This window comes from Dicentrarchus labrax, unplaced genomic scaffold, assembly GCF_905237075.1.
Source record: "Dicentrarchus labrax unplaced genomic scaffold, dlabrax2021, whole genome shotgun sequence".
Taxonomy (NCBI): Eukaryota; Metazoa; Chordata; class Actinopteri; family Moronidae; genus Dicentrarchus; species Dicentrarchus labrax.
Genome location: NW_026136710.1, coordinates 2,688,640 through 2,701,135, shown reverse-complemented (window position 1 = coordinate 2,701,135; position 12,496 = coordinate 2,688,640). Strand labels below are relative to the sequence as shown.

The window sequence follows — 12,496 nt, the reverse complement described above, 5'->3', positions numbered from 1 at the left end:
GACAGAGTGACATTTATACCTGACCCCAGCCAGTCAACCACGAAGAGGAGGGGCAGGATCACCAACAGGAAGTAGTTTCAGGTATGAGGGACCACTTTGAGCAGGTGTTGCACATTATTAGTTCTAAAAGTAATAATGATAAGGAGAGGACAAACGTGGCAGAATGACTATATTCAAGCTGCAGTGTCACCCGAGAGGATAGATGACAACAAGTATGAGTAGGGCGGCGGATTTCTTCTTCAGTGCATCGCAGAGGAGAATAAACATCACAAAAAAACACTGAATAAAAGAAGAAAAGAGTCGACTGCAGCTTTTTAAATTACTGGTTCATATTCAGTTCAATCCGTGATCTAAGCTGACAGTTTGTTGTTTAATAAAAATGCAGCATGATGGCTAAAATAACCACAAACACAGTGGATATAATAATAAACACCACATGGGACACCAACTACCTGTTTGTGCACTCAAACTTTATTATAGACAACAACATCTGTTTCACTGAGGATGGAATTTCACCGCACAAAGTTTGCCAACAGAAAAGAAGGAGGGTAAAAATTCTATTTTTGTTCAGTTTCAGTTTGATTTCATCACTAAAAGCTCTCTAAAAGTCGCCCTCCGACTGTCCAGCTGCCAAAATCCACATGATAGAAGAGAAGAGTTGATAAAAAAACATTGATTCATTAATCTGAGTCCAGCCTGTGAGCACATCAACGAGCTTTAGGAGCAGCAGGGAGTGAGCGATTGCCCGCTTTGTTTTGTTTTTTGCCCCTGGGTTTTGGCTCACAGGTTACATACAGGCTCTCCTGTCTGATTTGATGTCGGGGCCACAAGAACTCCCACCTCTCCTCTGCATATTTTAAGGGTAAAGGATCAATCAAAGACAGTGAAAGCCAGTGCTCATTGATCAGTGCAGTTACAGTTGCAGGAAGCTCATCAATAGGCGTCAGTGTCAGTTTTAACAAAAATTTAAATAAACTTAAATAAATTAATTATATTTAATTGACTTGTCCAGGCCAGGGCTGGATCATGTTCCCACAAGGCCCCTGGGCATATGTCTTTATTTTATACTGTTACAAAATGATGTACCAAGGGGCCCAGTGGTTACGTTCGATGTATGCAAGGGCTGCACTGAGTGGCCTGGGGGCCGCACTGAGTGGCCTGGGGGCCCTCATACTCTAAGCACTGAAGGTCTCTTGCGGTCATCTTTAATTTTAAACACCAAGGGAGTCTGGGGGCCCGCACACTGTAAGCACTGAGAGATCTGGAGGGCCCAAGCTCACACTATAAGCACCCAGGGGGCCCAGGCAATGGCTCCACTACCTATAGGGGGGCCCATAATTCAGCATTCAGCCCCGGTTTTAATAGATTTAATTAATTTGATTATTTGGAATTATAGTTTTGTAGAGCTGGGTAGCACTGGAAACATGTGATATATTTTCTATCATACTAACAGGTATTACATTGCATTTTGTGTGTTATTAAAAGGTCTTAAATTGAACTTGGAAACCCTGATAGAGGAAACTAATGCATTGGGTTAATGCATTAATAACAGTGCTATTTACTATTTACATGATTACAAAAAGCCAGTTTTCATCATTCTATATTTGTTATTTGTTAGGTTCTTTTGTGAAATGTTTTTAAAAGCAGGAAATGGCACCACTGCGTCCTTCCTCACTCCTGAAACCGAACATCTGCCCTTTGCAAACTTCAAAGTAAACACTGACTTGTCTTTTATTGTTTTCTGTGTGAATTTCGTTTTCCAAAAAGTGGAAGATGTGATGCAATTTTAGATTAAAAGATGAAAACAATTTCCCCTGAAAAGCTGTTTAACTAACAGATGCAGAAGTCTTATTATTCCAGCTGATGGAAAAGCTCCAGTGTGGTTCTTGTTAACCGTCGACCTGCTCTGTCGCTGCTGTCGCTGCTGTCGCCACAGAGACTCGATACACTGACTGGACCCTTGTCCTGGACTCAGTCTGCATCGATCAGCAGCATCGAGCTCACAGACAATGGACTCTTCAGCTCACATTTGAGCTGTGGTGGAAAGTAATTAAGTACATTTACTCAAGTACTTTACTTATTTACTTTTACTGATGGTTTCTGTACTTTAATTATATTTAGATTCTACAACCTTTTGAACTTTTACTTGTAACAGAGTATTTCTACATTAATGGTGTTGCTATTTTTACTTAAAGGTCCAACATTTTGCCACCATGAACCGCCAAACCAAACATTAAATTATTCTCTCTCTTTCTACGTATCATCGCTCAGAAGTACAATATAATGTATTTTTGATTTTGGTGTGAACTGTCCCTTTAAGTAAATGATGAGTACGTCTTCCACCACTGCATTTGAAATACTGTTTGAGTGAAATAGTAGCTGTGTGAAACATGTAGATGCTACAACTTAAATGGTGGAGCAGAGCTGGACAGTAGATCATGTGATGGTCCTGCTCTCCCGTCACCTTATCTGCCGTTTGGCGCCCTATCACATGACCGCAGCAGTGCCTCTCTGGCCAATCAGCACTCATGTTTTATTAACCGGGTTTTGTTTTCTGCGGCCACAGTGATATCGGAGAGCCGGTGAACCCGACTCCACCGCTGAGTGGACAACTCACCACTCTGTGTGTGTGTGTGTGTGTGTGTGTGTGTGTGTGTGTGTGTGTGTGTGTGTGTGTGTGTGTGTGTGCGTGTGCTGCATTACACAGGTAATATGAGCGTTGCTTCAGTCACTCTGACAGTCTTCAGCATCAGGTACAATCAGAAAATGAAGACGTCTGTTTGTCAGGCGGCATCCTCAGTGTGTGTCACTGCAGAATACAGCGTTCACTCACTGTTAATGTGAAATGATCAGAAGTCAAGCACACAGTAGATCTTTGATGTGTGACTAATGGGCTGAAGTAGCTGACAGACGAGCTACAGTCTGTGGATCAGATCAATGATTCAGATCATTATTTATGGATGATACTTTTCCCTGAATGCTGACTTGACAACCCTTCATTCTCCTCTCCTCTTTTGTTTCCTCCTCCTTTCCACCTCTCACTTGTTTCCTCTTCTCCTTTCTCCACTTCTCTCGTTTCCTCTCCTCCTTCTCTGCTGTCAACCCTTTTCTCCTCCTCTCTTCTATTGTTTCCTCCTATCCGCTGCTCCTCCCTTGTTACCTCTTTTCCTCTTCTCCTTTCCTACTTTGTTTCCTCCTCCTTTCTTCTCCTTTCCACCTATCCTCCTCTCCTCTCCTCCTCTCCTCTTTAAAGGACCACTGTGCAGGATTTAGTGCCATCTAGTGGTGAGATTTCAGATTGCAACCAACTGAAACCCTTTGACTCAACGGAGCACAAAGGAGAAACTGTTGCGGCTGCGAAACTCTGTAAAAATGTGAAAAGTGCTGTATTGAGCCAGTGTTTGGTTTGTCCATTCTGGGTTACTGTAGAAAACATGGCGGTTCAACATGGCCGACTCCATAGAAAGTAACAAACACACAACAATTCTTATTTTCAGGTGATGATACACTAATGAAAACGTATCCAGTTCTGCCAAAAGATCCTCCTAAATGTTACACACTGGACCCTATTTAAAAAAAAGACAACAAAATATGACAAAAACCAGAGATGCATGTGGCTCGGGTTGGCCACACCCAACGTGGTTCACTGATGACAGAGCCTTTTCCATCCCACTGTGGCAAAAGGGGGACCTCAGATCACCACTCCCCTCCTCTAATCGCTCTCTGCTGTCTCAGCCGAATACCCTGTCATCAGATCTCACCTCATTTTCCACACCTCTAATCCTCACGGCTCTGTTCCCTTCACACTGTGCCCCCCCCCTCCTCCACGTCAAGAGGGAATCCCACCGCCCTGCAGAATATCTACAGATAGCTGGCACCCTGGGAGCAGTGTGGGTTTTGCCTTTAGGGAGATTGTGTGTCTGCACATGCTCACGTCCGTGTTAGCAGAGTTTAAGAGGAGGGGTGTAAGTGTAACCAGCTATTCCAGCCAACTCTGCAGGCTGCTCTGTAATCCTCTTAGCGCGAGACCCCGAAGAACGAGGTCTCCCTTTCCTTATCAGCAACCTCCTCCTCTTCTTCACGTAACCCTGCTTCCCACATATTAGAGACAGAGCTTAAGAGTCCAAAAACAGTGTGCTGAGTGTCATTGCATTTTTTTCTGCTTGCTTCTACCCTCTTGACTCAATAACTGTCTGACTTCAGAAGCAGCAAACACAAAAACATGCATAGACCATGTGTTATACACTGCAAAAATCTGGAATTTTCTGGCAAATGAATCTTATTTTCTGTCTGAAAAGAAAAATAATCTTGTCAGGCGTGTTCTGCATTAGAAAACTAACCTGGTTTTAAGAAAATATGTCTGTGTCTTAATAAGGTATTACAGCTAACATTGGGCTGGATTTAATCAGTAATAACGATGGTTTACATAATATCCTAGTATAGAATAGAATCTTCCCTTAATTTAGGACAAAGTCACTTATTTTTATCATGCTGTTTGAAGAAATTGTGTCTTATTGTCTTATTTTGTTTGCTAATTGTTGGATTAAGGTACAGATTCTTAAATCTGTTTCAGCTCAATAAAGTGACCAAAATACTCATTTTAAGAAGGTCTGTCTTGAATAATTGAGTTGTCATTGCTCGTAACGAGTAAAACTTGCTTAAATTTGCAGAGTTGCTCATTTTAAGGCCCATCACCCATCCTCTTTCAGTAGCTAGATTTTCATACTAGTTAAAAATTCTAGCCAAGCAAAATTGTCGAACCCCATTGGAAGATTTTCTTTTGCTCAATACAAGAACATTTTATTGTATTAAAGAATATTTGGCTTGTTTCTAGGAGTGTTTTGCAGTGTACATACATTGGTATTGGTAGTGTGATAATGTGTGCACCTCATGCAGAATCAAATATGCATCACTATTATTGTTATTGTTTGTTAACCAGTTTCAAGCATGAATGACTTTTTTACATTGGCACACCCATGCGCCAATTAAAGATGCAACTATTAATTTGATTTTAATTAATTGCTTTTGTGCGCCCAGTTTTATTATTCTTTTGTTCATTCAAATTCAACATCGGTTTTATTTCTCCGTGTTTATGCTTTTCTCTGTTGTGCCGTCATTGTGAAGCGCTCTGCAAACTAATCCCTCATTGATTACCTTTCTGAAGCTTGATGGCGATGATGATGAGACATCACAGATGATGGCGGTTCGCAGGTACATTTCTGATGAAATATTGAATTCATGCAAGTATGGGTGCTATAAATAACCAAAGCATGTGTGATGGTTCTGTATAAGGATGGCTGCTCTGATTTCTTTAGAGGACTCCGTCAATACATTACAAACATTCAGGGAAATCGTGCTGTTGTTGTGGTCTCTGTGTCTGAAGACCGGTGGAGCAGACAGAGGTATTTGTTAGTAAACCTTTGTTCAACGGGTGTCTACGTCGATATATCGCTAATCGTGGGTGTGGAAACCAAGCTTGTGCATGTGCACAGTTTCACAATGATTGAATCTTGAGAAAACAGAACGTATAAGGCTTGATTTATTTTTATTTTTTTCAATCAACAATGTTTTATTTGGTCGCTCAGTACTTTCTGATTTCCCTACCCTGTCTGATCACTTTTGGTTCCAGGTTCAACACAGATCACAATTATGTAGTGTACATGTAGCACATGTTACTCAAACAGAAGGAATTTTCTTAGGGACTATTTTCAGCGGCAGATTAATCCGCATTTGGTGCTCTAGTGCAGTGGTTTCCAATCTAGGGGTCTAGACCCCCACTAGTGGTCGCCAAAACCTCATAGGGGGTTGTGAGGCCTTCTTGATATTAAGGCGTGCTAGAAAACGTAAAAAATATACACAGTTGGCCTATACCTCAGCATCTGGGTAAAATCTGTGAAGAAGTAAATTGCTAGTAAATTGTCTAATAGAACAATGGCCAAGCCCATTAAGTCTGTATGATTGTTCAAAATTATAAAAGATACCTAATACAGTCAGAGAATTATATAAAAAAGTTCCCTCAACAGGAATTAATCTGCTCAAAATTCATCCAAATCATGTTTTAACACAAACTTCTTGTTGTTACTATTCAGTTTAATTGTACAGGTTTGAATATAATATGAAATATCCATAAAATATGTCACCTAGTCAGGGGTTGTCAGTTTCCTGGGAAGGACAAAGGTTGGGAACCACAGCTCTAGTGTGTATTTGGGGCAGCAGGACGGTGTATGTGTGCTTGAGTCAAAATAAACTACAGTGTGTGTGTTCATGGTGAATGAAGGGACACGTCGCCCAGTGTGGCTCATTGATGTGTTTTTAATAATTTTTGACAACAATAGAGGCTTTTGGATACAGAGACAATATCCTCGTTAATAGAATCAATTCACTGTTGGTTTTGGTATTTTCATGGGATTTGCTGACAATAACAAAAATATACAATATCATCCGCCCCATTTAAAGTAGCACAACAGAGCTGGAAATGTGCCAAGGACTCACAGTTAACAGTCTGTGAATCAGACCACAGTCTCTGTCCCGAGTCTCTCTCTCTCTCTCTCTCTCTCTCTCTCTCTCTCTCTCTCTCTCTCTCTACACAGTCTGACATGAAAGCCACATGTAACCTCTTCCATCTGGTGTCTCGACACCCCCCATATCCCTGTTTCCCCTCTCGTAACCCCGCTCTCATCTGCCCTCCTCCTCTATCTTTACCAATGAAATAACATGTATTTGATATGTATGGTCTCAGCCATCAGATTTAGTTCAATAAAGTGAATTTCTAACCTCTGTTTTACTGTCCAGTTATATTTTTATTTATGCATTCAAACAGGATTATGAACAAGATAAATTAGCATAAACAGGTAAACAGATCTTGAATAATCAAGACCTGGTTTTAAAACATGGTTTTAAACCAATTAGTTGGAAACTTCTGTCAGCCAGAGACATCGTTTTCAACCAAATCATAGAGTTAACAATAATTAGCTATTATATATATATATATAAAATCTTTTTTTTCACTATTTTAGCCAACAAAAACTAGCTTTGTCTGAAAGCTCATTGTTTCATAAATTACTACAAATTTTGAGTGTTAAGTGTTAAAAAAAAAACCCAAAAAACAGTCGATATTATTAATCTGTGCTAGCATGGAAAGCTTGACAGGTGTAGCAACAGTAGCTGACAGTTAATTGGCTTAATGTCCTAAAACATGCACAGTAATAGTAACATTATCAGCAGAATATAAGTCAAATGCATTGCTGTTTGTTTATAGCCAGACCAGTGTATATTATTCATATTACTGCTTTTTGGTGCAGTTTTCCCCTCCAGGACCTTTCTGGCACAGGTTCAGAACACAGTGAGAAGAAATCAGACTGAAAAGGTGTATATTAGCAACAGTAATTTGAAAGGTAGACGTGTAAACCAATCCTGTTAATCTAGTTATGTTTGCTCTGATTTGGACCTTAATTAGACTGAGATAACCCAGTTATGGTGTTTACATGAGAGTTGGATTAATCACAGTTTTGCCTCAATGTGGCTATAATCAAGTTATTAGCGTGCATGTAAACACAATAACAGCAAGAGGGAAGATAAAGGTTGCAGATAACCCCATCCAGGACACACAGGTCTCAGATATGAGCTTTTCATATGTTTTTAAGAGTCTTGTGTTTCACCTGCTTGTGCAGGAACAAGCACTCTCTATCTTTGATACGTTTCTTCTGAAATCCCTCTGTGTTCCTGCAGCAATTGCCTTCCCCTCCTCTTTCTCTGTCTTTCTCTCTCATGTCCCAAGCTTCTTCCTTTACTTGCATCCTCTCCTCCAACGTGTGTCTACTTTGGCTCTGTAATCTGGGTTGCTGATAGTAGGGAACACACACATCATTAGACAAGAATTGGGAAAGGCCACTGGGACAGAAGTTTTCCACTTCGTTTTCCCTGGACAGAGACAGACGGAGTCTCTGTGACTCTCCTCTGGATTTCTGCATATGCAGTAATGAAGTTTGAAGATCCATAGCAGCAGATATTATTAGATTTGTTGAATTTTCCCGCTGTAGCTTTTTAATAATTTACTGCTCTGCACTGATATCTTTTTCAGGGTTCGGAAGAGCATGCACACATGTGTTCACATCACACACACACACACACACACACACACACACACACACACACACACACAAAATATGTTTTCTTTGCTCATTTGTATTTATATCTTCTGCATCATTTTGACAATTTACCATCCATGACTTGTGCTGCATGTGCAGCAAGCTCTGTTTGATGTTCACCACTAATCAAATCAGTGTTGGATGAACTGATCAGCAGAGATGTCGATTTGAGATTTGGACGCAAGTCAAACTTAAGTCACCGAAATGACAACTTGAGACTTGACTTGGACTTGCCTGACTATGTTTAGACCTGACTCCCTAATGGCTTGACTATACTGAGATTTGCCCTGATAAAATCCACATTATAAGGGTCTGCTTACTGACTTTAGACTTCTGTCAAATTGCTAGAAACTTGACTAAGACTTTCCTCCAATGATTTCATACTTGATTGAACACTCAGACACTAAGATTCAACTTGGACTTCTCAATTACTTGAGACTTGGTTTGACATTGCAAATGACTTATGTCATGACATCATGAGATGTCTCAAATTACATTAAACTTAACTTGAATTTTCCTCAATTGACTTGAGACTTGCCTCAAAGGACTTTAACTTATTTGTTGACTTGGACTTAAATTACACAAAACTTAATTTTGACTCTACAAATACTTGCCCAAGACTAAAACTGCACTCCTGATAGACTTTAGACCTGAATGAGTTGCCTCAGATTACTTGAGAGTTGATTAGATTTTCCTCAAATTACTTATGATTTGACTTTGGCATGCCTCAAAAGACTTTAAACCTCTACTGACAGACCTAAACCTTGACCTTGACCTGGACCATGCTTGACTTGACCAAAATATGTTAAAACATATTTTCTGACAGAGATTTGATTGGACCTGTTTAAAATGACTTCAGACTTGATTTGACTTTGCAAATGGTGACATGGTTTGATTTATCTCAGATTATTTGAAACTTGACTTTGACTCGCCTCAATCGACTAGAGACTTGATTTCACTTGCCTCAAAGGACTTTAATTTATTTGTTGACTTGAGACTTGACTTGTCTTAAATGCCTTGTGACTCAACATGTACTTTCCCAAGACTAGAACTGCTCTGCTGGTGGACTTAAGACCTAACTCGGAGTTGTCCCAGATGACTTGAGACTTGATTAGATTTGTCAGATGACTTAAGAATTGACTTGGACATGTCTCAGAAGACTTGAAGTAACTCTGCTTATCACTCAGCTTAGATCTAAAAAGGAACTCATGTTAAAATATTTTAAAGTTGCTGAAAGACATCTTAATTTAGGTTTCGTTACTTTTAACAAACAAGCTGTATCTTCCGTCTTCTTACCTCCACCTCAGGCATCATACATCAGATGAAGGGGGAGTACGAGACAGCACTGAAGCTCCACAAAGCCCACCTGTCCTTCGCCCAGGAGCTGAGTGATTACGCTGCCCAGGGGAGGGCCTATGGTAACATGGGCAACGCCTATCACGCACTTGGCATCTATGACCAAGCTGTCCGGTACCACCGACAAGAACTACAGATCTCTCTGGAGGTGAATTCTCGAACTCTTCACAAGCAACACGTAGACACTCGTGTTGAAAACAGACATGTGAAATCTCTTTTTGTTCCAGGTGAATGATCGTCCATCCCAGGCCTCCACACATGGTAACCTAGCTGTGGCCTACCAGGCTCTGGGTGCTCACGACCGAGCTCTACAGCACTACCTTCACCACTTGAGCATCGCACGAGAGCTCCGAGACACTCAAAGCGAAGCAAGAGCACTAGGCAAGCTAGACAATGGAGAGACGTATCGAGGACAGAATAGCAAGGACGTTTTCAAATTGATTGAGAAATTATATGTAATCTTCTAATCTTCCTTTTTGCAGCAAACTTGGGCAACTTCCATAGTTGGAGAGGTGAATACGCTCAGGCCCTGCCGTACTACCAGCAGTACCTGGCTCTGGCACCAGGCTTGCAGGACCTGGAGGGAGAAGGCAAGGTTTGCCACAACCTCGGCTACGCTCATTACTGCCTTGGACAGTACCGAGACGCTGTCAGGTCAGAGACTAAATTAATCTCATAAAACACAAACTTTATGTCACGGGAAAATGTTTTTTAAAGAGAAATTACTTGTCTTCTTTGTTTAACACCTCTTTAACCTCACTGTCCTGCCAGTGGGTGAGTCATTACAGACCCTTAGGACTATTTTAAATTATAGTGGGGAGTCCAAACTTTCCAAAGATACCAAATGTATCAGGATGAACTTTGGGACTAGGCATCTTAAATGTTTCCATTTGATTGAATGATGCAGTCATTGAGTCTTGGGGTTTGACTATTTCCCTCAGAGTTCCCATCATATTGTTTCAGTGAAGAGCTGGAACAAGCTCATATACTTTATGTGATAGTGTCACACTGTGGAATAAGAGGGGTTTTCCAACTTTAAAGACACTATAAATGAGGGGTTTATGCCATGAATGAATGCATACATTTACTATGTTGTATATAAAAGTGTATGTGCACATAAATGCACATTCTTGTGTTCTGTTAATGAAACATTTACTATATTACATTTGGTATAAAGTGTAAATGACAAAGGCATGCTTTGTATTTTTCATCCATTTCCTAGGTATTATGAGCAGGACCTGGCCTTGGCTAAGGACCTCCAAGATAAATTAGCCCAGGCAAAAGCCTACTGTAACCTTGGTCTGGCCCACAAAGCACTTGGGGAGTACAACAAAGCAGAGGAGTGTCAGAGATACCTGCTCTCTCTAGCACAAGCCTTGGATAACACACAGGTCACCTACCACTACTGTGTTCACTCGATAAACTGTATCCTTCACACAGGGAATGGTTGTTAATCAGCGTCCATGTGGTTATATTTGTCTGCAGGCAGTTTTCCGGGCCTTTGGGAACCTGGGGGATGTGTGTGTGTGTCGGGGTGATCTTCCTGGAGCTGTGAGGTTCTACCAGCAGCAGTTAACTCTGGCTCAGAAGGTCAAAGATCAGAAGATGGAGGCTGACGCATACTCTGCACTTGGATCAGCTCACCGGTAATAAAGGTTTTCAACTGTGGGATTTTTCTGCTTTCCTTGATTCTTCTTCTGTTACCGCTCATCTCACCTTTTACTCACGCTTTCAGGCTGCTCCGCCAGCTGGATACAGCCTTGTCCTTCCACAGCCAGGAACTTACCGTCCGCAAGGATCTAGGTGATCAGCAGGGGGAGTGCCGCGCCCTTGGCCACCTGGCAGCGGTACATATGGCCCTGGGAGACTACGCTACAACCTTCCAGTGTTATGAGGCCCAGCTGGGACTGGCGCAGGGACTCAGGGATGCCCGCCTGGAGGCCCAGGTCCACGGCAACATGGGCATCACCAAAATGAACATGGGGGTGTTTGAGGAAGCTATCGGCTATTTTGAGCAGCAGTTGGCCATGCTGCAGCAGTTGAATGGGACTGAGAGTATGCTGGACAGAGGTAGGGCCTATGGGAACCTGGCAGACTGCTATGATGCTCTGGGAGACTATGAGGAGGCTATTCAGTACTACGAGAAGTACCTGACGGTGGCTCAGAGTCTCAACCACGTCCAGGACCAGGAGAAAGCCTACAGGGGACTCGGCAATGCACACAGGTGAGCACAGTAAAGCTTAAAGATGAGCTTCACAAATGAACACTGGACAACGTTAGACTATAAATAAACTACACCACGGTTAAGAAGATGAATCCCACTCACTCTGTACAGTGAATGGGACTCTAGAGCCAGCTGGTGCTTAGCTTAGCCTAGCATAAAGACTGGAAACAGGGAGAAAGAGCTGGCACCTCTAAAGCTCAACACGTCCTATCTCATTTTTAGGTCCATGAAAGTGTAAAAACAACAAGTTGTGGTTAAATGCCACAAAGTACATATGACATATGAATTAATGAGCTTTATAGTTGTAGGCAGATTTTTTTGCCTTTGGACAGAGCCAGGCTAGCTGTTTATGCTAAGCTAAGCTAGCCGACTCATACCGAATATAGACATAAAAGTGGTGTCAGTCTCCCGGCAAGGAAGAAAATTACATTTCCCAAAATGTCAATTTAACTTAATTTGTATTTTCAATGTTCCTCTTCATTTCTTTTATGACAGCTGTAGCACATGATTTGCATATATTACAGCTTTTTAAAATTAATTCTGAACATGGAAACTGGATTATATACTCAATCACAGGCTAGACTACAGCAAGCAAGGAGAAAAACGTGATTTAAATTCCCATGTTAGAGTGCGTTTTTCTGTTATTGTTCCTCGCAGCCACTCATTCACTGCTGTAGACTTTAGTTTACTTTTGTTTTAATATTTATGTCATGTATATATTTATGTTCTCATTAGTTTGGATATGCCCTCTCAATACAGGACAGCACTC

General features: G+C 41.3%; 1 protein-coding gene across 3 annotated transcripts in view; it reads left to right on the top strand.

The window, feature by feature from the left end:
* The window catches only part of ttc28 (tetratricopeptide repeat domain 28), a 125,970-nt gene that overhangs the window by 92,060 nt on the left and 21,414 nt on the right, over positions 1 to 12,496 (top strand). For all 3 annotated transcript variants that reach the window (XM_051411787.1, XM_051411786.1, XM_051411788.1), the window contains 6 exons: positions 9,455 to 9,651; positions 9,731 to 9,884; positions 9,986 to 10,157; positions 10,726 to 10,894; positions 10,989 to 11,149; positions 11,239 to 11,727. In XM_051411787.1, the coding sequence (XP_051267747.1) occupies positions 9,455 to 9,651; positions 9,731 to 9,884; positions 9,986 to 10,157; positions 10,726 to 10,894; positions 10,989 to 11,149; positions 11,239 to 11,727 (1,342 nt within the window). The remainder of the gene's footprint in view (positions 1 to 9,454; positions 9,652 to 9,730; positions 9,885 to 9,985; positions 10,158 to 10,725; positions 10,895 to 10,988; positions 11,150 to 11,238; positions 11,728 to 12,496) is intronic.